At 37.1% G+C, this 25,788-nt stretch overlaps 1 protein-coding gene across 1 annotated transcript in view; it reads right to left on the bottom strand.

Annotated features, from left to right (window-relative positions):
- The window catches only part of KNL1 (kinetochore scaffold 1), a gene marked incomplete at both ends in the record, with an annotated part of 56,689 nt that overhangs the window by 14,512 nt on the left and 16,389 nt on the right, over window positions 1-25,788 (bottom strand). Inside the window, 7 exons of the mRNA XM_082848577.1 lie at window positions 890-1,005; window positions 7,736-7,834; window positions 8,240-8,307; window positions 8,704-8,842; window positions 11,919-17,012; window positions 17,840-17,892; window positions 23,957-23,994. Of these exons, the coding sequence (XP_082704703.1) occupies window positions 890-1,005; window positions 7,736-7,834; window positions 8,240-8,307; window positions 8,704-8,842; window positions 11,919-17,012; window positions 17,840-17,892; window positions 23,957-23,994 (5,607 nt within the window). The remainder of the gene's footprint in view (window positions 1-889; window positions 1,006-7,735; window positions 7,835-8,239; window positions 8,308-8,703; window positions 8,843-11,918; window positions 17,013-17,839; window positions 17,893-23,956; window positions 23,995-25,788) is intronic.

Genomic DNA, 25,788 nt, shown 5'->3' with positions numbered 1-25,788 from the left:
GCAAATCTGCAGTACTATAATTTAACAGCATCTTAAACTTCTAGTTTTAAAACTACATAATTCCCTTTAATTATTTTTATTTATTGAGGTAACTGGTTTATAACATTATATAAATTTTATGTGTAAATTATATTTTGACATCTATGTACACTACAGTGTGCTCACCACCAAAAGTTTTAAAACTACACGATTCTTAAAAGATTGTTTCATTTCTTTTCTATTTGTTAGATTGGTTCAAATTTAGTTTGACAGTTCTAGATAAGTATGATATAAACATTGTCTTGAGTCGCAAGTCTTGATTTACCTGCGAAAATCTACATATACCTGATTTGTAAATTAGTCTGCAGCATCTACTTATACCAAACCACTGACAATAGTCTGAGTAAAACTTTGTTCTTTTATAAATGCTAATCAAGGGCAAATGTGATAGAATTATAAACCCAAAGTCAATCTTGATTTTAGGCACTATATATAAATCTCTAAAGGGTATTATCTTCTTTTAAAGATGTTCTTTTGCAATTTATGATATCATAATCTAATAATGATTGCTTATTAAGGACCTACTCTTTGCTAAGAATGGCATGCAACCTTTTTATATACACTATTTCTACTGCTCATTTCTACCTATTAAGTAGGTATTATTATCCTCAATTGATGGATGTGGAAATGAAGGTTAAATGACTTACCTAAGGTTACACAGCTACTGTTGTAGCCAGGATTGAACTTCCATCTGTCTGACTACAAAGCTGAAACTCTTTCCCATATACTATATCACACTACCAATTAATGCTATCAACTTTTCCTATGCCGGTGTTATTCTAATCAAAACCTTGCCACACAGATTATTTACCCATCCAACAAACACACAAAAAAATGAAAACTTTCATACTCTTCAATCTTCTGGCGAAGAGCTTCACAATCTTCTTTATAAATCTGTATCTTGGGTCGGTAAACATATTGACTTAACATCAGGTCTTCTGGAGTAGGTGATGTGTTTACAGTAAACTGGAAAAAAAAAAATCAGTCCCTCAAAACTGGTATTTTGAGAACCAAACCATGTTCAAGAACTGTTTCAAGTCTCAGAGTGCCTATTTTAAAAAGTTCTACAAAGAAAAATTTGAAAACTCTGTTAAATTCATATACCTAGTAAGCTACTACTTGGAATCTGAAATAAAGTCTCTAATCTCAAAGTCAATTTCTCACAGATGTTTAGAGGAACTGTGGATGTTCCACTCATAGGATTGAAAGTGATTTGAAAATGACTATGCATTATTTGTCAATTATACCTCAATAAAATTGAGTAGAAAGGAAAATGGCTATGCATTGTTTTAAAAACTATCAATACCTGAAAATTCAAACTTACCAAAAACCTCTCCCTTAAAAGAAAGATAAAAGATGCCAGTTTCCAAGATTATTCTTTTCTATTTTTATTCTCTAACCCTGTTCCTTACTTGTATCCCAGGTTGAACTCAAACTTTTCTAATATACATAAAATAAAGCAGTAAAAATTTAGTTATTTTTAAAATGTCTTAAGTGTCTTTTGGACATTTTTTAAATGTCTTACAGCTCTAATCCAATGACTTTCTGATGTCCTTAATGCAGTATTGGAAAAACCAAGTTGGCTCATTACATATAAAAACCAAACCAAACAAAACGCCACAACTGTACATTATTTATAGGCAGTGTGGCACGGAATAAGTCATTTTACCACTCTAAGCTTTGGTCTCCTCATCTATAAAATGGGCACAATATTGACCAACCTCTTAAGATTAAAGTAAAAGTCTTTTAAAAAGGTACCAAAGCAGGACTTCCCTGGTGGTCCAGTGGTTAAGAATCCACCTTCCAATGCAGGGGACGTGGGTTCGAGCCCTGGTCCGGGAAGATCCCACATGCCACGGAGCAACTAAGCCCATGTGCCACAACTACTGTGCCTGTGCTCTAGAGCCCTCAAGCCACAACTACTGAGTTCACATGCCACAACTACTGAAGCCTGTGCGCCTAGAGCCCGTGCTCCGCAACAAGCCACCGCAATGAGAAGCCCGTGCACCGCAACGAAGAGTAGCCCCTGCTTGCTGCAACTAGAGAAAGCCCACATGCAGCAACGAAGACCCAACACATCCAAAACTAAAAATAAATAAATATTAAGAAAAAAAAAAGGTACCAAAGCTCAGGGCCTGCTAAAGTAATCTAACAAATGTTAGTTTCCTCTCATTCTCCCCTTTCAGTTGACAAATTAAAAGGAAATAACGAATGAGATTTTACTCTCATTTCTCTATCTGTAACAAGCTTTCTAACAGATGTGCTCAGAAAGTGTAAAAATGTGCTAAAAGCAATTATAACTGATGTTGACTCTCTTTCTTAAAAAATATTTTTAAGGCTAAATTTATAAAGAAAAATCAAAGCTCTATACTTCTTCTCAAAGAAATCAGGCCTCCTTGGGAAAATGGCTGACTGCCTTTCATATAGGAGCCAAATACTTGATAAAGGAATATTTCTTTTTATAGAAGTATTTAGACAATAAATGAAAAAAAAAAGAAGAAAATTAGGATATCACTACTTTACAACTCCTAATGAATTACTAGATCTAGATAATCTAGTAATAATGGTTGATCATTAAATAATGGTTGATCATCACATCATCACCAGATACTATCTCCTGATGAAAGTACAACTATAAAGTAAACTTGAAAAGAAAACCCTTCATCTGAAAAGGCCTCTGCCAATTTACAGAAAATACAAAGGGCAGAGGAACACGTTAAAATGAAAGTTTGGGTATACACAATGGGCAAAATCCATACTTAACAGAGTATGGAAAAATCTGGCTTCCTCATAAAAAGGGAGGGGTTAGGGGAGAGAGGGGGAGAGAGGAAGAGAGAGAAAGAGAAGCGGGGGGAAGAGAGGGTTATGGAAGGGGACCTTATACTTCAAAAGATAATTGAGAGAGAGATATCAAGTGTTTATAATGTTTGGACCTCACCCGGGTTGCAACTTAACAAATTGGAAAATAATGCAGACAATCAGGGAAATATAAATACTGACTTAATAATTAATCAATTTAAGATATGATTATGGTATTTGGATATTTTAAAAATAAGAGTTCCCATCTTTTTAGGGATACATACTGAAATACAGATAAATTGATGATGCCTGGGATTTGCTCCAAAATAACAGGGGTGGGGAGGTAGGAAAATGTAGAGAATAAAGAGTTGATAATTTTTGAAGTTTGGTGATGGATACATGGGGATTTCATTAAACTATTATCTATTTTTGTATATGTTTGAAAATTCCTATAATAGTAAAGTTTTTTTTAAAAAAGAGTAGGTTTCCTCTTGAAGCTTCATAACCACAAAGTGAAACATGGGACCACATTCTCAGAGATTCACCAGGAATGCCAAGTGCCAATGGATATTAGGCTCATGCACTATGGGTACATACTGGATGCAACTGCCCATGCTGTATGCAATACATGGGTAATTTGCTGTACCTTGAGTCCAGGACTATATGCACAGGTCACCCTCCTCACTTGACTTATTTACTTTGATTAAGTGCTCAATTTATGCACAATCAGCTCTTGGGTATTTCAGGCCTGGCAGGGGTACTTGCAGTAGTTCCTCAACCGCACTGAAAGGGTGTAAGTTATAGTGTTTTGGCCTGAGCCACTCCTTGGGCATGCAGGAGGTCTTGGGGCACTACCATAGCACCTTTTTTTTTTCTTTCAGTTTTATTGAGATATAATTGACATATAGCACTGAATAAGTTTAAGGTTTACAGCTAATGATCTGACTTACATATATCATGAAATGATTATCACAAGTTTAATAAACATCCATCATCTCAAAAAAACAAAAAAAAAATCCATCGTCTCATACAGATACAAAATTAAAGAAATAGAAGAAAATTTTCCTTGTGATGAGAACTCAGGATTTGCTCTCTTAACAACTTTCATAGATAACATACAGCAGTGTTAATTATATTTATCATGTTGTACCTTACATCCCTAGCACTTATTTATCTTATAATTGGACGTTTGTACCTTTTGGCTGCCTTGATCCTATTTCCCCACCTCTCACTGCCTGCCTCTAGTAACCACAAATTTGATCTCATTTTTAATAAGTTTGTTTGTTTGTTTGTGAAATATAACTGACCTACAACACTATGTTATTAGTTCTTGTTACACAATATAGTGATTTGATATTTCTACATAGTACCTTTTGCCAGTGCTGCCAGCTGAGCTCCTACAACTGCATACACACATATGGATGCTGTACATCTATCTATGAGGGCTGCCACCCATCTCCCCACCTGCCTCAAAAATGCTCTCCCCAGTTCTACCCTAAAGGAGACTCATAGTCATCTAAGTCCTGGAACAGATGCCCATAGCTGTGAACCTCATTTTCCACAGCCCACACATACTCCATTTCTTTGGCCTTCCTCTACTTCGGGATTTTTAAATTTCTTTCCTGATATAGCTTGAACTCTCTTACCATCTTTTTTAAAAAATTTATTTTATTGAAGTATAGTTGATTTCTCTTACTATCTTGATGGGTTTGTTCCCAGATTTATTTCCCTAACACTGCCCCTCCTGACCTCTGTAAGGCCTGAGAGGAAAGGGGAGCATTCATACCCTCAAAGATTAGCTTCTTACATATCCTCTCCCTCTTCCACCCTGCCAGCATCCTCTCTGTTCCTACCCTTCCCCTCTGCTTTCTCTGGTCCCCTGGTATTCTTTCTGCTTTTCCTAAGACTCTGGCTGCATACCTAGGCACCTTTCTACTCCACATCTTCAGCTGAGGCAAGGAGATTCTACTAGGAAGGGGCACTATGGTGATAAGAATAATGAGGTTGGCAACCCAAAAGATGCATGAGTATCTTCCCAGTTTCCATCTTTGATTTACTTTTCACATTAGATATACAATCCTCCTATAATTGATTTCTTTTTAAACAGCTTTATTGAGATTAAATTTGCACATCATATAATTCACCCATTTAAGTATACAATTAAATTATTTTAAAAATATATTCACAGGGTTGTACAACATCAAGCCCCAGCTAATTTTACAGCATTTTCATTCCCCTAAAAGAAACCCTGGACCCATTAGCTGTCATTCCCCATTCTCCTCCACCCCATCCCAGCTTCAAGTAACTCATAATCAGTTCACTTTTTGGCTATTATGAATAATGCTCATGTACAAGTTTTTGTTTAGATGTATGTATTCAATTCTCTTAGGTAAATACCTAGAAGTGGAATTGCTGGATCATATAATAGTTCTATGTTTAACTTTTTGAGGAAATACCCAACTGTTTTCCAAAGTGGCTACACCGTTTTACATGCCTATCAGCAATGTATGAAAATTCCAATTTCTCCACATTCTTGCCAATACTTATTATTTTGTCTTTTTGACTACAGCCACCCTAGTGGGTGTGATAGTAACTCATTTTAATTTGTATTTCTTTAATCACAATTTTGTTTATTGGCCATTTGCATAGCTTCTTGGCCTTTTTTTTTTTTTTTTTGGCCACACCACAGGGCATGTGGGATCTTAGTTCCCCAGCCAGGGATCGGATATGCCCCCTGCACTGGAAGTGTGAAGTCCTGACCACTGGACTGCCAGGGAAGTCCCAGACGATTTTTTAATTTGGTTGTCTTTTTGAGTTTCAAGAGTTCTTTATATACTCTGGACACAAGCCTCTTATAAGATGTATGATTTGCAAATGTTTTCTCCTATTCTGTGGGTTGTCTTTTCCCTTTTTTTTTTTTTTTTTTGCGGTACGCGGGCCTCTCACTTTTGTGGCCTCTCCCGTTGCGGAGCACAGGCTCTGGACGCGCAGGCTCAGCGGCCATGGCTCACGGGCCCAGCCACTCTGCGGCATGTGGGATCTTCCTGGACCGGGGCATGAACCCATGTCCCCTGCATCAGCAGGCGGACTCTCAACCACTGCGCCACCAGGGAAGCCCTCCCTTTCTTGATGGTATTATTTGTAGCACACAAGTTTTAAATTTTGATGAGCTCCAAATTTTAATTTTGTCACTTGTACTTCTGGTGTTGTATAGAACTGATTTTTATGTATAGGGTGAAGTTTGAATCAAGGTTCATTTTTTTTCCTATGGATATCCAACTGATGCAACACCATTTATAGAAAAGGCCACTGTTCTGCAAGGGCATCTTTGTCATAAACCAAATATTCATGTATGTGTGGATCTATTCTTTAAAAGTTAGAACTCATCTGGTCCTAGTGACAATTTTAATGGTAAATTGTAAAAAAAAAAAATTTCAATGGTAGTTAATTAGTTTTCCAGTTCCTGGGTTAATTTTGGTAATTTATGTTTTTCTGAAAAACCATCTAGGTCTTAAAATTTGTCGTCACAGTTGGTGGATTAAAAAAAAATTCTTTTAATCTCTCCTTTAATCTGTGGACATGTCTTCTTTCTCAACCATATATATTTTAGCTTTCTCCTTTTTCTTAATTAGGCTCTTTAAGAGTTTTCTTATTTTATTGTCTTTTCAAAGTACCAGTTTTTAGATCTGTTATATTTTCTACTTATTTTTTTTCTATTTCAATAACTTTACTATTTACCTGCATTAAATCTGTCTTCCTGCCTTTTTATGGATGTTATTTTATTGTTCATTTTCCAATTTCTTAAAGTGAGTGTTAAAAAATCCTTTATTTTTAGAGTCTTTTCTATAACAATGATATCTCAGGCTTTTAATTCCCTGGTAAGTATAATTTCTGCTGTATATCCCGTATATTTGGCATTAAATGTTCTCCTTACTTTGCTTTCTAAATAGTTTTGATTTCTTCTTTGATATGAGTTAACTAGAAATGTGTTTCTTAATTTCCAAGAAGCTAAGATATTTGTCCTTTTATTAGTTCTAATTTTATTGGATTAAGATCAGATGATGTCCACGAAATCTCCATTTTTTTTTCCATTTTCTTTGTGGCCAAGGGCATAATTAACTTTTGTAAATGTTCGACAGACTTAAGTGAAAAAAATATTGTGTAATTTTGTATGTAAGTGATATGTTTGTCTATTAATCTTTTAAACTCAGTTTGTTGACTGTATTATTTAAGTATTCTATGAGAGCCCTGCGTACTGCAAAACAAACAAACAAACAAACAAAAAAACTTCTGCCGGGGACTTCCCTGGTGGTGCAGTGGTTAAGAATCCGCCTGCCAATGCAGGGGACACGGGTTCGATCCCTGGTCTGGGAAGATCCCACATACCGGAGAGCAACTAAGCCTGTGCGCCACAACTACTGAAGCCTGCGCACCTAGAGCCTGTGCTCTGCAACAAGAGAAGCCACCACAATGAGAAGCCCGCACACTGCAACGAAGAGTAACCCCCACTTGCCGCAACTAGAGAAGGCCTGTGCGTGGCAGTGAAGACCCAATGCAGACAAAAAACCAAAAAAAAAAAAAAACCCCCAAAAACCAAACTTCTGCTGTACTTTGGTTTTTTAAAAACCGTATGTTCAGGAAAAAGTATAAAAAACAAAATAGATGGCAAGAAATGAAAAAAATTTTTTCACATTTTCAAAATTCATGATTATTTTTTAAAAAATCAATTTTTATGCTAACCCCAAATGTACCTTCTACAGGAAAACCTTCTATAGGAAAATTTGCTTCCTTAGATTTTTTTTTTGTTTTTTAATAAATGCTTGCTTTGATGCGGTTTAGTAAACAAGTACAATATATTTTAACTGAGATAACTATTTTACCAAGAAACTGAACTTACTTTGGTTGGTAGATTGCTCTGTCGAGGTTTTTGTATCAGAATGTGGACCTGAAGAAGTATAAAGAACTCCTTTATTGTTATTCTCCCATCTCTGAGTTTCTGAGGAAAAAAAAAAAGTTTGCATGACCATTCAAGGTGAGTCATTTTGACTATAACCACCACCTTTGTTTCTAAATGGCTTAAAGTACTTTGCATATATTTGTGGAAACACTATCCAGATATTTGTAAGCTATACATAAGCAGATTTTATCTAATATTATTTCTTAAGTTTATTCAGTAACAGTAAAATTGGGAAAAAATCCAACAAAACAAAACGTAGGTCTTCCAATTGTGATTCTACTCCACATAATTAATTGCCATGTTGGATCCTTAACCAAAAAAAAGAAAAAAAAGAAAACTAGTCTCCTGTATATTTGAAACATTTCATAATTAAAAAAAAATTAAACAAGAGAAAACAAAATAAGGAAATTAGTTGCATTAGAAATGAGAACTACTTTAACATACCTCCTTCAAGCTCTCTTCACAAACGGTATCTCTGAGGAACTGTGATTCTATTTGACTACTGGGGTGTGCTACAAGTAAAGCAAATTCAAGTGATGAATAAGTCAAAATTAAATTGTAAACTTAATTTTAGTTATTGTTCAGGTTTATGTGTGGTTCAAGCTCTTGAAGCTATCTGCTAGGATTTTTCTGGGAAGACAGTCGTTTGTAGGGCAAAGTGTATTACAGTTTTAAGGCTCCATAGATGTTTCTCTACTAATTATAAGCCTCTTAAGAAAATCACTTTCATAATATACACTTCCCAATTTATTAAAATAACTAAGAATTAAAAATAAACTAAGTATGACTTTACTTATCAACTACCAAAAAGCTTATACAACTTTCAAATATCTCCTGAACTGAAATATATTTATTATTAGTCAAGTAAGCAGATGATTTCTATTATTTAGCCTTCATGAAGGTCTTACTGCTGAAGTCCAGAGAGGTCCCATCAGCCTTGACTGAATCCAGAGAACTGCTGCAACTAGATGGGGTCCTGCTCAGGCTTTTTATCAACACACTGTTAGCATTTTTATCTATAGCTCCTTCAGCACGGTGATCAAAAATCTGAAATGATCAGTAAAGAAACATCATAAGAATAATGTTATGACAGTGTATACTTATAATGACTAAGTGTTCAATGTTAAGAGAAATACTTCTATAAAATTTATCTATAATCATATAAAATACCTTAATAAAGAATTAGAATAAGGCTTTTAGAGTTCAAAGTAATTTTATTTAAAAATATATAGAAATAACTTTGTGCATTATACTATATAAGCAAATGTTTCCCAGAGGTATCTAGGTTACAGCCATATCATATGAGCTACCAAACGTTGACCTATCCGATTTTTCAACTACTAGTCACCATGGTCAGGGCTACCATACTGCAGAAAACCAGAAGAGAACACCGGCTGTACACAATGGCTCTGTCTGGAGTACAGAGAAGGCATTTATTTCCAGGCTTTAGTACTTCCTTCCCCAGGTGACCAAGACTCCTTTGATTGAAGTCAAATAAGTCATATGGTCCTGCTTTTACCATTTTAACCATTTGACTTTACAGCCTTAAATGCCATTTTCATCTACCTACTTGCTTATATTTTTTTAAAAAATAAATTTATTTATTTTATTTATTGATTTTTGGCTGAGTTGGGTCTTCATTGCTGCGTGTGGGCTTTCTCTAGTTGCGGTGAGCGGGGGCTACTCTTTGTTGCGGTGTGCAGGCCTCTCACTGCAGTGGCTTCTCTTGTTGCAGAGCACGGGCTCTAGGCATGCGGGCTTCAGTAGTTGCAACATGCAGGCTCACTAGTTGTAGCACACAGGTTTAGCTGCTCTGCGGCATGTGGGATCTTCCTGGACCAGGGATTGAACCCGCGTCCCCTGCATTGGCAGGCGGATTCTCAACCACTGCGCCACCAGGGAAGCCCTACTTATGTTTTTAAGGGCAATATATTCCTTGTCTAAGTGCTAGGATGTGACCTCTATGAGAACAGATTTTTGTCCGTAAATCCCACTGAAGCATTCCCAGGACTTAAACAGGACCTAGGACATAGCAGATACCCAATAAATATTTATTAAATAAAATAATACTAATTTTCATAGAATCTATTCAGTTATACATTTTATATTACTATTACAACTTTCTCAAAGCTTCACAGATGAACAATTTCCTCAGGACCTCACCTTAAAGAACCAATGAAATCATCTTCTAAGCTTACTTACGTATTTCTTAACAGAGTTTAAACTTTGTTTCTATGAACCTATGATTCTTTTTTTTCATAAATTTATTTGTTTTTTTATTTTTGGCTGTGTTGGGTCTTCTTTGCTGTGCACGGGCTTTCTCTAGTTGCAGTGAGCTGGGGTTACTCTTCGTTGTGGTGCGCGGGCTTCTCATTGTCGTGGCTTCTCTTGTTGCGGAGCATGGGCTCTAGGCACGCGGGCTTCAGTAGTTGTGGCACACAGGCTCTAGAGTGCAGGCTCAGTAGTTGTGGCACACGGGCTTAGCTGCTCCGTGGCATGTGGGATCTTCCTGGGCCAGGGATTGAACCCATGTCTCCTGCATTGGCAGGTGGATTCTTAACCACTGCACCACCAAGGAAGCCCCCTATGAACCTATTATACTTTCTAATCTTTATTTCTCCACCTGTAAAACTCAGTTTCAGTGACAAGTTATCCAAATCAGTGTTCCCTCAACTTTTAAAATCTATGCCTTTTTTTAAAAAGGTTTTTAAAATAACACTTATTTCTTAAAAGTTAACACATGCAAAATAGGAAACCAAAAAACACAAGAAGAAAAAACAAAGTCATCCACAATCACAAGCAGTTTACTGTTTGATGTGTCGTCCTAGGTCTCGTTTGTGTACCTACAAAACTTAGCATCCATTTTTATGTAATTAAGATCATACAGTTATGTATCATGCTTTTTCACACATCATGAATATTTAACATTTCAAAGTCCCAAAGCTATGAGTATTTTGATAACCAAGAATACACTAAACCAACTCAATCTGGAAAAAAAAAATGTAATCCTGCCTTTCTGGGCAACAAAAATTTCATAAAAGACAAAAATGGCAACAGGCCTCTAGATAAAGATATTTGCAGAGTTATGATTAAAATACTACATTCCCTTAATGTTCAATTAAAAATGAGACATAATGCAACAGAGTACGTAAAGTATAATGCTTCTAAGAGGATTCATTACCTGATCTAAACTATTAAAGTATTAGCAAGGAGGTATGTTTCCACTGAATTACTTAATGTATTCCTATAGTATAGCCAAGAGGTACACACATACATCAATGGTTATCATCAAAATTTAAGTATGAACACATCCACATTTAGCCCTACCTTTATACTTCCTTCTGCCCTCTGCTGCCAACCTAATGAACAAGTCCTGACGTACATTTCTCAGCTGAGGGTTTAACAATTCCATGTCCAAAATGTTGCTTTTTTATCAATTATACCAAAGATATTTACAAATGGGTTAATTCACTAGCTCTACTTTTTATCATACATTGTCACCTCAGGACTTCCAAAATGCCTAGATGTTGCAAAATAAAGAACCTTCTATGACTTTTAAATAAACACAAAATCTCATTTACTTCACTTTGAGATACTGGGCTTGATCTAGGCATTCTCCCATCCTCGAAAGAAATGGACTTTCAGCTTCTATATATCCTCACTAGCCAAGAAAATTCAGTCCAGCTTTTCTTTAAGCAGTTTGCATAATAAAAAAGCTCTTTATCCTCCAAATATTTTCACACTGAAGATGACTTGTCAAACCACATATACCCTGGCTAGAGATTCTAATATGCAAAGCCAAAATGGCAAATCACTAGAAGTGACAGAATATTTAGAATTACACAATTTTGATATTAATTTTTGTACTACTTTCCATTTCATTTTTTGTGACCATTTGTCACTTCAAATTGTGTTTAAGTCTAACTGCTAGTCAATTAATTTCTTAAGATTCTACATAGGAATATTTCTCCAGGTGTATATATGTGTGTGTATATATATATATATATGTATATGTATATATAAAATTGGAAATAATCAATTCCTGGTTACCCGAGACTAAAATTAAAATTCAAGAATACTCATAAAAAATCAAGAACATTTCTTAATTCAAGACAGAGCTCACCTCCTGATCTTGTGCGGTATCACTAAACCTAATTTCACTTTTTCTGATTTTTTTCTCATCCTGAATATCATCTTCTTCTTCTTGTACCCAGGTTCTTTTTTGGCTATTGCAGGTTTCTTCCAGTTTATTTTCAGATGGTGAAATCTCTTTTTGGTATGTCTCAGTCAAAGCCTTTTCCTCAGTATCCATGCTAATAGAGTCTGAGGAATTAATCTCACCCGGATATATAGGAAGATTTTCCTCATTTATATATTGAGATGGACTTAAGTTCAGTTTAGCTGCAACAAATCCAGTGTCTGAATGTTTACTGGAGACTGGCTGAGTTTCTAAGTTATTTAAATCAGTTGTGTCTCCTGGAATCGGCTTCAGGTCATCAATACCAGTGACACTACAATTTCTCCTGTTTGGCAATCTGGGCAAAAATATTCCCAAAGAACATCTCCTCACTTTATCTTTTATAGTCGTCATTAATGGTACAGAGATGGTTTCAGCTCCATTATGAGAAATTTTATTTTCTTCATCCCTATCATCTTTAACACTGCTGGACACTATGTTAACATTATGTATTTCTGTAGCTTGCACTATACTCATATTACTGTGTGCCTTATTTACTAATTCAAGTAATTGTTCTGGAGAAGGTGGTATATGAGCTGGTTGGAAATCTAAAAATTCTTCAGTTTTTTCATTCAAATTATTCAGATGTGGTTTGATACTACTAAAAGTTGCAGCATTAGATGCAATTACAGGATCTGATGCTTCTCTAGGATTGATATGAGTTTGAATAACTTGCTTAGTCAAGTCTGAGTTATTGTGGAAATCTATAGCTGTATTACATTTAGCTGTTTGAATATTTTTCTTTAGTTCTTTTTTACAGGCCATAGTAAACTGTTTCTCATTATTGAGCATTGTGGAATCGTTTTCACATGTGGGTTCAGAGGCATTTCCTCTAACAATATTTAAATTCTTATTTCCCACTTTAGACAATATTGTTTCATCTTTACTGACAATACTCTGTCCTTGTTGAGGTAATGGATGTTGCTGGGCTGACAGATGATGCTGAGGAGCAACACAAACATCATCAACAAAGGTCTTCTTTAAACTATGCTCTGCATTATCAACAAAGGCCTCCGTTTGATCCTTTGGAAGCTTACAAGATACTCGCTTTGAGTTAAGTTTAGTCATCTCCCCCAAATCTTCACCATATACTAAAGTTTCATTAGCTAATAGATTTGGGGGCTCCTTAATCAGATCTTGATCTTTGAGTACTCTTAGGACACAGTCTAACTGTCCTTGGGTACTGGTTTGAACAACTTTTTCCTTCTCTAACAAAGAACAAGGAGCAGAAAGAGGCAGTCCCTCAGATTTCAAATAATATTCACTAGCTAAATTGTTTGCATAAGGAAGCTCATTTTGCACTGGGCAATGACTGGCTTTTACATCATCTTTATCACATAAGGGCATGCCATTCTCTTCCAAATTATCAAAAAAGGAAACATTAGGTAAACAGGAATAATTATCACTGGATCCACAAACAGCAGCTACAGAACTGCCTGTAAAACCCACATTTCTTCTATCTGTACTATTTAAGTGACAGCTTTCAATTTTGGCTTTTTCCAATACATAGGCCTGGACTACAACTTTCATGGCCTCTTCATCCACAGCAGTGCTATGGAATTTGACTTCTGTCTCACCTTGACCCCCAGACAATGTGTTAGTAGGAACAAGGGGTATCACATGATGCTTTTGCTCAGTGTGAAGAACAGTTTTGTTTTCTACAGCCAGTGCTTGTTCTTTAGTGATTTCTTGAACAGAGCTACCATCCTTACGAAAAGAAACACCCAAGGTTTTTCCTTTTGCTATTCCAAATTTAGGGTACTCTTGAAGTATTTTCTCCATGGCTTGACAATCAATGAAAACAGTGTGGGACTTAGTAACTTCCAGATCACTGTGATTATCTACAAACATAACGGTTTTGTCCATAGGCCCAGTGGTTCTTTTATCTGGTGAGAGAGGTTTATATTCTAAGGCAGTTGTATGACTTCTGGTAATCTCCATATCATCCTGCCCACATGTATATAAAACAGTATTAGAAGTTCCTTCCAAAGGCACCCAATGAGAGTCCTCTCTATCTTCCAGGACACCTTTGTTATTTATTTCCACTGTACAACTCTGGATGACATCCACACCATTTCTGTCATTCTTTGAAAATGCAATGGTCTTGTCATTTTTGAGTCTAAGGCTCTTCCTTCTCTGACTTTTGCCTGATAGAGATTCATTCAGAAATCCAGGCTTTTGTACATTTTTGTCATTTTTCCAAATGGTTGATTTAGACACTTCCATGTTATCAGCAGCTAAAAATGCTTCAGCTTTCTCTAAAGGATCACTATTAGACCATTCCCCTGGTAATGTTAGCTGGCTGACTTTTGCTACTGAGCGATCACTTTCACCATTGTCCGGAAAGAAAACACCCTCCTTAGCAGGATTAGGTGTCACTTTTGATTTTTCTAGGCCTTTTCTTTTGGATAGTTCAAAGTTAGAGCTGTCTGGAAGCATAGTTTTCTCCTTTGCTTGGTAGTCAATGAAAACAGTATGGGACTTTGTCATCTCTAGTTCATCGTGATTATCTATAAACATTACAGTTTTGTCCACAGGCCTAGTAGTTATTTTATCTGGTGAGATAGTTTTACATTCTATAGCAGTTGTGTGACTTCTGGTGACCTCCATGTCATCCTGCCCACATGTATACAAAACAGTTTTAGAAGTTCCTGCCAAAGGCACCAAACGGGAATCATGTTCATCTAGTAAAGGTCTATGATTTATTTCCACTGTGTAACTCTTGGTGATATCCATATCATTCTCATCTCCCTCTGAAAATACAACAGTCTTATCAATTTTTAGTCTGCCAAGACTTTTCCTTTCACGAATTTTGACATCTTGCTTTTCATTCAGAATTCCAGTTTTGTCCTTCAACACACCCATGATATCATTAGAAATAAATACTCCAGTTTTTTCTATTGGATTTTCATTACATTTTTCAACTTTTACAGCTTTCTGTCTGTTTACTGTTGTTAGCTGGTTGTTAGTGTTTTCTAAATTAGTCTTACCTAGTTCTAGTACTTCAGAAGGACCAAATCCAATGACAACAGTGTGACTCTTGGTTAGGTCCATATTTTGCTCCTTCTCTGAACAAATAATTATCTTGTCATGAAAACAGTCAGGCGTGGGACTGCCTAAACTTTTCCTCAGTGGCTCAGGCAGTTTAGAATTCTGGTCTGGTACAGGTTTCACTGTTTGACTATTAACAGCAGTATTATGATTTCTCATGGCAGACTGTCCTTCTGATGAAAACAATGGCTTTGTAGTAGGAAACAAAGATTGCTCACAAGAAACTGTATTTCTATTATTTCTCAGTGTTACTTGTTTATCAAGATCTCCACCAGAGTATACTATATTATGGCTTATTGTTATGTTCTGGTTAATATCAGGTGACTGAGGAGAATCTTTATCAAGATAGGGTGAAATATTCAAAACTTGATCTTTTCCTTTGTCCCATGTGTCAGTTGGGATGTTTTTAGGTATTATGTTTGGTTGTCGGGATGGTTCAATACGACCTTTGGTCATTTCTTCCCATTCATCTGAAGGGCTTATGCTGTGAGAGTGAGATTTACTGGTATTCTCAGATGCCAGACTGTAAGATGCAAGAGGAAACTGACTTCCTACATTAGCTATATGACTTTTAGTCAAATCCATATTTTCATCTGTGAAGATTTCAGTCCTTTTGTCAGTCAATGAAGTAAATAAAGGATTTTCCAGGCTCTGCTGTAATCTTTCCTTAGATACGTGAGGAACTGAGCTATAATTTATATTCATTTCCCCATCCTCTGACACGATTATGTGATTTTGGATCATCATTTCTTTTTCAGATACTTGTGCAGCTGCTATCTGTACATTTGTCTGAACTTGTTTAAAAATTTGATTATGTATTGCAACTGTGTGACTCTTGGTAATGTCCATGCTTTCTTCTCCCGAATAAATCGTATTCTCTCTGAGAAGAGAGATGGCATCTGGATTGGGATACATTTTAGAATAACTCCTGTCATGCTTTAGCAAATTCTTCTCCTCTCTCATACTTGAGAAACACTTGGTCAATTCCATGGCATCATTACAACTAGAATAGAAAAATGTCTTATAATCTTGAATAGCTGGACTGGAACGTTTAGATTCTGGGATCATGGCCAATGTTCTGACGTCCTGGTTGGAAGTCTGTGTGACTGTCTGAATTTCTGTCCCTGTAATATGACTGCTGGTAATATGTATGTCACCTTCAGGGTTTAAGGAAGGGTCTTGAAAAGCATCGTTTGGTTTATCCTTAAAGACTGTCTTCTGTCCTAGTGCTTTAGCTCCACGACCTGTTGAAACATCCATCATGACATTCTGAGTTTGATTTTCTATTTCAGACAGATTATCTGCTGAAGGTAATTTCTGTATAGTGTGGTTAATTGTCAGGTCCATAAAGTCATTGCCATAAATTGTAATATCACCACCTTTAAATTCCCTTAAGCTGGGCTCACTGGATGTGGGAACCAAAGTCTGAATATTGGCTGTATGACATTGGGTAAAATTCATCCCATCGTCTTGTTCTGTAAAGTGTCTAGTCATATTACTGCTATTTGCATCTACACTAAGAGATACATGCATTTGATGCATAGAAGAGGCCTTATTTGATTCTTTGTAATGAATAGGCATCTCAGAATTTTCTTTATCAGGTCCTGTAAAAGGAGAAGCATTCGATTTTCCTGTTTTCAATCTTTTTATGAAGTCATTGAAATTTATTTTCTTTTCTGAGAAAGTGCTTTGATCCCCAGAAAAATTTAATTCTTTCTTCATTCTTGAATCCTCAATGTGGAGCTTTAAGTTAGCCAGAAATGATGTGGTATCTATCTTGGTGGATTTTTCACTTTTGGTACAATCTAAAAGGCCTTTGGTAATCATCACAGTATGACTTGCTGTCAGGTCCATCTGGTTTTCATCTGAAAAGATGACTGTCTGGTCATTTGCATGTTTCCTTTCATGGTTGTATTCTGTAATTGAAACCTACAAAGAAAGGAAAATATAAGAGATCAAATCAAATGCAAACTTCTAAAAAGGTATTTTATAACATGTACTATATAGAAAGAGTATTATATAAACAATCCAAGATGATGGTTTCATGTTACATTGGTTTGTTTGAATCAATGGTGTGGTGTGCAGCACAGAATTTCTTATTTAAATTTTTTTCTGAAGTCTGTGAATACTTTTAGTGTTTCTGAACAAATTAAAAGTTAATTATTCACCCACTAGACTGACTAAAAAATGAAAAGACTGACAATACCAAATGTAACTATAATGTAAATTCGAATTGTTATATTAGATAGGTCATTCTCATTCTAAGTAAAAAAGACTTGGAAGGAATAAGTGCATGATGGCTAATTTATAGTACACTCTATACTCTTGGGTGGTTGAGTTGTCCTTGAATGCAGTGGTTTTACTTGTGAGGACATGGTCTAACTCTTTATTGCTCAAAGTACGGTCTGTGGACCAGTGCATTAGTATCACCTAGAAGACTGTTAGAAGTATAGAATTCAGGACCTACCGCAGATCTGCTGGATAAGAAACTATATTTTAATAAAATCCTGAGATGATTCACATGCCCATTAAAGTTGAGAAGTCCTTATATAATTAACATATTTCCCTATTATTTAAACTGGCAGTGATTTAACTACACTTAGTTAACTGGAAAGGTATGTAGTTTTTCCAGTCTATGTTGGTCCATTTTGGTAAGTAATCCCTAAATCATGTCACTAACATGAAATTTTTTGTGTTTTAAAAGTTTTAACTATCAAAGAAGATTAAAATATGAAGGCACTTGCATGAACTCATACCTCTCTCTGGGGCATCTGGGTCTGAATGGGAGCACAAAGCAATGTATTCATCCCTATTAAGTAAAAAGAAAAACTATAGTCAATGACAAAAATATATATCACCAAGAGCCTGACTTCCCTTTTCTTAGGAATTTCATCAGCTACAAGTATTTACTAAAGTTTTTTCAGTTACTAAGTCCTTCCTAAATTTCACTGAGACTTTAAAATTTTCCCACTTTAGAGACAGAGAGTTCAGTGATTACTGTATTCTCTGTGTGATTAAAATATTTTTCAAATGTGGTAGAGAAGGTGGGATTCTAAAAGTGGAAAGTGTGGACTACTTTTTTTCCTCCTTCACTTCTCCATTTTTATTTCCTGGATAGTAGAAGTTACATAGTAAAGAGTACCAACTGATAAGACCAAAATGTTAATAGCATAGATGAACTTATTTGCAAAGCAGACAAACATAGACATAGAAAACAAATGTATGGATACCAAGGGGGGAAGGAAGGGTGGGGTGGATTGGGAGATGGGGATTGACATACAAACACTATTATGTATAAAACAGATAACTAATGAGAATAGACTGTATAGCACAGGGAACTCTACTCAATGCTCTGTGGTGACCTAAATGGGAAGGAAATCCAAGGAAGAGGGGATATATACATACGTGTGGCTGATTCACTTTGCTGTACAGCAGAAACTAAGACAATATTGTAAAACAACTATACTCCAATAAAAAAAAACAAAAAAAGACCAAGATATTAGGGTAAGATTCTGAGGCATCTTTTATTCTATGTTAAGGAGTCTAAATGTTTCCAGGATGAGACATGCATTTTATAAAAATAATTCAAGAGAAGGAGAAGAAAGAAGATTCAAGAGAAGATAAACCAATGAGGAAGCTACTCTAAAAGTTCAGATACAACATGTTGAGAGTTTGTCTTAGGGCAAGAGACAATAAGAATGGAAATAAGGGATTAGACTCAAGACATTCTAGAACTAGAGATTGGTTCAAGATGGCGGAGTAGAAGAACGTGCGCTCACTCCCTCTTGCGAGAGCACCAGAATCACAACTAACTGCTGAACAGTCATTGACAGGAAGACAGTGGAACTCACCAAAAAAGATACCCCACATCCAAAGACAAAGGAGAAGCCACAATGAGATGGTAGGAGGGCTGCAATCACAATACAATCAAATCCCGTAACTTCTGGGTGGGTGACTCACAAACTGGAGAACACTTATACCACAGAAGTTCACCCACTGGAGTGAAGGTTCTGAGCCCCATGTCAGGCTTCCCAACCTGGGGCTCTGGCAAATGGGAGGAAGAATTCCTAGAGAATCAGGCTTTGAAGGCTAGCGGGATTTGATTGCAGGACTTCGACAGGACTGGGGGAAACAGAGACTCCACTCTTGGAGGGCACACACAAAGTAGTATAGCATCGGGACCCAGGGGAAGGAGCAGTGACCCCATAGGAGACTGAACCAGACCTACCTGCTAGTGTCGGAGGGTCTCCTGCAGAGGCAGGGGGTGGCTGTGGCTTACCATGAGGACAAGGACACTTGCAGCAGAAGTTCTGGGAAGTACTCCTTGGCGTGATGCCTCCCAGAGTGCACCATTAGCCCCACCAAAGAGCCGGGTAGGCTCCAGCTTTGGGTCACTTCAGGCCAAACAACCAACAGGGAGGGAACCCAGACCCACCCATCAGCAGACAAGCGGATTAAAGTTTTACTGGGCTCTGCCCACCAGAGCAACACCCAGCTCTACCCACCACCAGTCCCTCCCATCAGGAAACTTCCACAAGCCTCTTAGATAGCCTCATCCACCAGAGGGCAGACAGCAGAAGCAAGGAGAACTACAATCCTGCAGCCCGTGGGACAAAACCACATTCACAGAAAGATAGACAAGATGAAAAGGCAGAGGGCTATGTACTAGATGAAGGAACAAGATAAAACCCCAGAAAAACAACTAAATGAAGTGGAGATAGGCAACCTTCCAGAAAAAGAATTCAGAATAATGATAGTGAAGATGATCCAGGACCTCAGGAAAAGAATGGAGGCAAAGATCGAGAAGATGCAAGAAATGTTTAACAAAGATTTAGAAGAATTAAAGAACAAACAGAGATGAACAATAAAATAACTGAAATGAAAACTACACTAGAAGGAATCAATAGCAGAATAACTGAGGCAGAAAAACAGATAAGTGACCTGGAAGACAGAATGGTAGCATTCACTGCTGCAGAACAGAATAAAGAAAAAAGAATGAAAAGAAATGAAGACAGCCTAAGAGACTTCTGGGACAACATTAAATGCAACAACATTCACATTATAGGGGTCCCAGAAGGAGAAGAGAGAGAGGAAGGATGCAAGAAAATATTTGAAGAGATTATAGTCGGAAACTTCCCTAACGTGGGAAAGGAAATAGCCACCCAAGTCCAGGAAGCGCAGCGAGTCCCATACAGGATAAACCCAAGGAGAAGCATGCTGAGACACACAGTAATCAAATTGGCAAAAATTAAAGACAAAGAAAAATTATTGAAAGCAGCAAGGGAAAAACAACAAATAACATACAAGGGAACTCCCATAAGGTTAACAGCTGATTTCTCAGAAGAAACTCTACAAGCCAGAAGGGAGTGGCATGATATATTTAAAGTGACGAAAGGGAAGAACCTACAAGCAAGATTACTCTACCTGGCAAGGATCTCATTCAGATTCGATAGAGAAATCAAAAGTTTTACAGACAAGCAAAAGCTAAGAGAATTCAGCACCACCAAACCAGCATTACAGCAAATGCTAAAGGAACTTCTCTAAGTGGGAAACACAAGAGAAGAAAAGGACCTACAAAAACAAACTCATAACAGTTAAGAAAATGGTAACAGGAACATACACATTGATAATTAACTTAAACGTGAATGGATTAAATGCTACAACCGAAAGACACAGCCTTGCTGAATGGATACAAAAACAACACCCATATATATGCTGTCTACAAGTGACCCACTTCAGACCTAGGGACACATACAGACTGCAAGTGAGGGGATGGAAAAAGATATTCCATGCAAATGGAAATCAAAAGAAAGCGGGAGTAGAAATACTCATATCAGATAAAATAGACTTTAAAATAAAGAATGTTACAAGAGACAAGGAAGGACACTACATAATGATCAAGGGATCAATCCAAGAAGAAGATATAACAATTATAAATATATATGCACCCAACATAGGAGCACCTCAATACATAAGGCAACTTCTAACAGCTATAAAAGAGGAAATCGACAGTAACACAATAATAGTGGGGGACTTTAACACCTCACTTACACCAATGGACAGATCATCCAAAATGAAAATTAATAAGGAAACACAAGCTTTAAATGCCACAATAGACCAGATAGATTTAATTGATATCTTTAGGACATTCCATCCCAAAACAGCAGATTACACTTTCTTTTCAAGTGCACACGGAACATTCTCCAGGATAGATCACATCTTGGGTCACAAATCAAGCCTCAGTAAATTTAAGAAAATTGAAATCATATCAAGCATCTTTTCCGACCACAATGCTATGAGATTAGAAATCGATTACAGGGAAAAAAAATGTAAAAAACATAAGCACATGGAGACTAAACAATATGTTACTAAATAACCAAGAGATCACTGAAGAAATCAAAGAGGAAATCAGAAAATACCTAGAGACAAATGACAATGAAAACATGATGATCCAAAACCTATGGGATGCAGCAAAACCTGTTCTAAGAGGGAAGTTTATAGCAATACAAGCCCACCTCAAGAAGATGTGGTACACATATACAATGGAATATTACTCAGCCATAAAAAGGAACGAAATTGGGTCATTTATAGAGACGTGGATGGATCTAGAGACTGTCATACAGAGTGAAGTAAGTCAGAGAGAGAAAAACAAATATCGTGTATTAACGCATCCATGTGGAACCTATAAAAATGGTACAGATGAACCGGTTTGCAGGGCAGAAATAGACACACAGATGTAGAGAACAAACGTATGGACACCAAGGGGGGAAAGTGGTGGGGGGGGTGGTGGTGTGATAAATTGGGAGAATGGGATTGATATATATACACTAATATGTATAAAATGGATGACTAATAAGAACTGCTGTATAAAAAAATAAATAAAAAGAGTGGAAGTTGAGAAAAGAAAAAGAAAAAAAAGACATTCTAGAACTGAAATATAAAGGTTTAGGTAACAAACTGGATGTTGGAAATAAGGAAGGGACTGAAGATGCTATAATGAAACAGGAAATACATTTAAAAATTCTTAAGTTTAAAGGTAAATATTTAGAATATTTCAAAGAGTTTATGGTAACCTCGACTGTATATGATGAAGTAATTATGGGCTTTTTATTAAAGCTTTATTTACATATCCAGCTTCCATTCTTGTCATTTACTTAACAAATATTGTTTCAGAACCTATTATGTGCCCCAGAACTCAACCATATACTAAAGCACAAAGAACAAGACAAAATTTCTGGACTCAAAAGAGTTCCTAGTTTAATGAGAGCCAAAAGTAAATACCTAAAATACAGCATGATAAATTCTACAATAGGGACTTCCCTGGTGGCACAGTGGTTAAGAATCTGCCTGCCAATGCAGGGGACAGGGGTTCGAGCCCTGGTCTGGGAAGATCCCACAGGCCATGGAGCAACTAAGCCCGTGTGCCACAACTACTGAGCCTGCACTCTAGAGCCCGCGAGTCACAACTACTGAGCCCACGCGCCCTAGAGCCCGTGCTCCGCAACAAGAGAAGCCACCGCAATGAGAAGCCTGTGCACCACAACGAAGAGTAACCGCCACTTGCGGCAACTAGAGAAAGCCTGTGCGCGGCAACAAAGGCCCAACGCAGCCAAAAATAAAAATAAATAAATAAATTTATATTAAAAAAAATCTACAATAGACTAAGAAATAAAAGGGGTGTTGTAAGAGCACAAAACAGAGTGACTAACTCCTTGGCTTTGTCAGTGAAGGCTTGATTTAAGCCAGTATTACTTAACGTATGTTGCCAGATGGTGAACTGCTTATTATCAATTAATTATTTCATTTGAGATAAGGAGCTTGCAGCTGATGTAAAATTCCTTTCATCAGTAGAGCTTTGCTAAGAAAAAAATGCCGCTAAACAGTAGCTTACTGCCATAGTTGGTTTACATTCTATTGCAAGTTCCTTTTCTGTCAAGGACTATAACAGTTTGTGGACTGGTTACTTTGAAAGCACTAAAGTTAAGCTAAGTGAAAAGCTAAGTTAAGTGAAAGATGAGAAGACTGTTAGACAAACTGTATTAGGAAGATCACTTTAGGCAGAGGAAATAGCATTTACAAATGGATACAGGCAGGAAAAAAGTCCACATGGGAAACTGCAAGTAGTTATTCATGGGCTAGAGCACAGGATGCCTATAAAGGGCTGGAGATAAACTTGGAGAAAAAAACAAGCCAAATTATAAAAGGTTTTCCAAGTTTATGCTAAAGAGTGTGGGTTTTATCCTGTAAGCAAAATAGTGTCACTGAACAACTGTAAGCTGGGAGGTAATATGATAAGATTTAGAAATATGTAGAAGGGACTAGAAGGATAAGAAACTAAATACAATAGCTCAAGAAAGAACAGCGAGGACTTGAATTCAAATACGGGCAGAAGGAACAGAGAATAACTAACAGATGGGCCAGATATTTTGGAGACAGAATTGAAGGAGAATAGGGCCTGAGGAATTCCCTGGTGGTCCAGTGGTTAGGACTCCTCGCTACCACTGCAGGGGGCCCAGGTTCGATCCCTGGTATGGGAACTAGGATCCCGCAAGCCGCACAGCCAGAAAAGAAGAAAAAAAAAAATCAAAGAGAATAGGGCCAAATGGATATGGGGAAAGGAGGAAAAGGTAAAACATGACTCAATTCCTGACTTGAGTGAATGACAGTGAGTGGGAGTTCAAGACAGAGAACAACAGGAACAGCAGGTTTGAGAGAAATATTAGTAAGTTTGTGAAATTTTAAATTAAAGATTTTGTGTAAAGAAGAACACTTTCTCTACATTTTTTGTTCATGGTTCTCTTACATATTACTTTTCAAGGAATCTAGATAAAGAGAAAAACGTATGATAAAAAAAGTACTCTGATCATACTCACCAGTTATCTCACAGTAGTTATCTTCTGGATTCTTATTCCTAAAAATTATAAAGCAATTTAAAAATCTATACTCTGGACAATTACGAAGAATCACAACAGTTGAAAGAGTAGGGTAGGCAATAGGGTTTCACAGAGTGACTGGCAGAAAACTCCAAAGACATCTTTAAAAAAAGACTCATCTGGGCTTCCCTGGTGGCGCAGTGGTTGAGCGTCCGCCTGCCGATGCAGGGGACACGGGTTCGTGCCCCGGTCCGGGAAGATCCCACATGCCGCAAAGCGGCTGGGTCCGTGAGCCATGGCCGCTGGGCCTGCGCGTCCGGAGCCTGTGCTCCGCAGCGAGAGAGGCCACAACAGTGAGAGGACCGCGTACCGCAAAAAATAAATTAAAAAAAAAAAAAAAAGACATCTAATACTAGCAGAAAAAATTACAAGGCAATTAAAGGACCTTACCATTAATTTTTTTCAGATATCTAAATTTCAAGAACACTATAAAAATATGTTTAATACATGCTGCTTGCTTTTTCTTTTTAATTTTTTATTAAAAGAATATATATATTTTTTGGCCGTGCCATGAGGCTGCGGGATCTTAATTCTCTGACCAGGGATCGAACCCGGGTCCCCTGCAGTAGAAGCATGGAGTCCTAACAGCTGGTCCGCCAGGGAATTCCCTATTTTTTTTTTAAAGAATGACCTGTAGGGGCTTCCCTGGGTGCAGTGGTTAAGAATCCACCTGCCCAATGCAGGGGACACGGGTTTGAGCCCTGGTCCAGGAAGATCCCACATTCCTCACAGCAGCTAAGCCTGTGAGCCACAACTGCTGAGCCTGCGCTCTAGAGCCCCAGAGCCACAACTGAGACCACGTGCCACAACTACTGAAGCCCACACGCCTAGAGCCAGTGCTCTGCCACAAGAGAAGCCACTGCAGTGAGAAGCCCGCACTGCAATGAAGAGTAGCCCCGGCTCCCCACAAACAGAGAAAGCCTGAGCATAGCAACGGAGACCCAACGCAGCCAAAATTAAAATAAATTAAAAAAAAAAAAAAACAACGAAAAAACGAATGACCTGTAAAGCAACTCATTTTCTAGAAATTTAGCTTTAAAAAAAAAAGGTAAGTCAAAGGAAACAACCCAGGGAATTCCCTGGCAGTCCAGTGGTTAGGACTCCGCGCTTCCACTGCCGGGGACCCAGGTTCAATCCCTGGCTGGGGAACTAAGATCCCAGGGCGCAGCCAAAAAAAAGTTAACCCAAATGTCCATCAATGGGGAGCTGACTAAATGTTGGTGCAGACATACAACAGATTATAATAGACTGAGGTAGATCTACATGTAACAACATGGAAAGTGCCAAAGACATTGAGTGATCCCATTTTTGTCTTGTCTAAAAAAAAAAAAGCTAAAGATAAACCATGCACTTGGATATACATATAAAATTTCTGCAGGGACATCCAAAATTATCAACAGTGGTTATCTGTGAGGAGCCTAAGTAATATGGCCTAGAGATTTTTCTGTCAATATATAAAGAGAATCTTTTTTTTTTCCCCAGCTCAACACTAGTCAATTACATGGAAAAACTGTAATTTATTTAACCAGTCCCTTACTGATGGACCTTTAGGATCTTTTACATCTTTTACTATTAAAATAAGTGTTACAGTGAATAACTTTATATCATCATTTCACACATTTACAAGTGTATTGGTAAGATAAATTCAGAGATGAAATCTCTGAGCCAAAGAGCATGTGCATTTAAAATTTTGAATGATATTGCCAATTGCCTTCTACAATATATACCCACTAGCAATGAGACTTTTTACCTATATTCTTAACTGATTAGAT

This window comes from Leucopleurus acutus (assembly GCF_964270905.1).
Source record: "Leucopleurus acutus genome assembly, chromosome: 1".
Lineage (NCBI taxonomy): Eukaryota > Metazoa > Chordata > Mammalia > Artiodactyla > Delphinidae > Leucopleurus > Leucopleurus acutus.
Note: the sequence above shows the minus strand (reverse complement) of the source record. Positions and strands in the feature narration are given on the sequence as shown.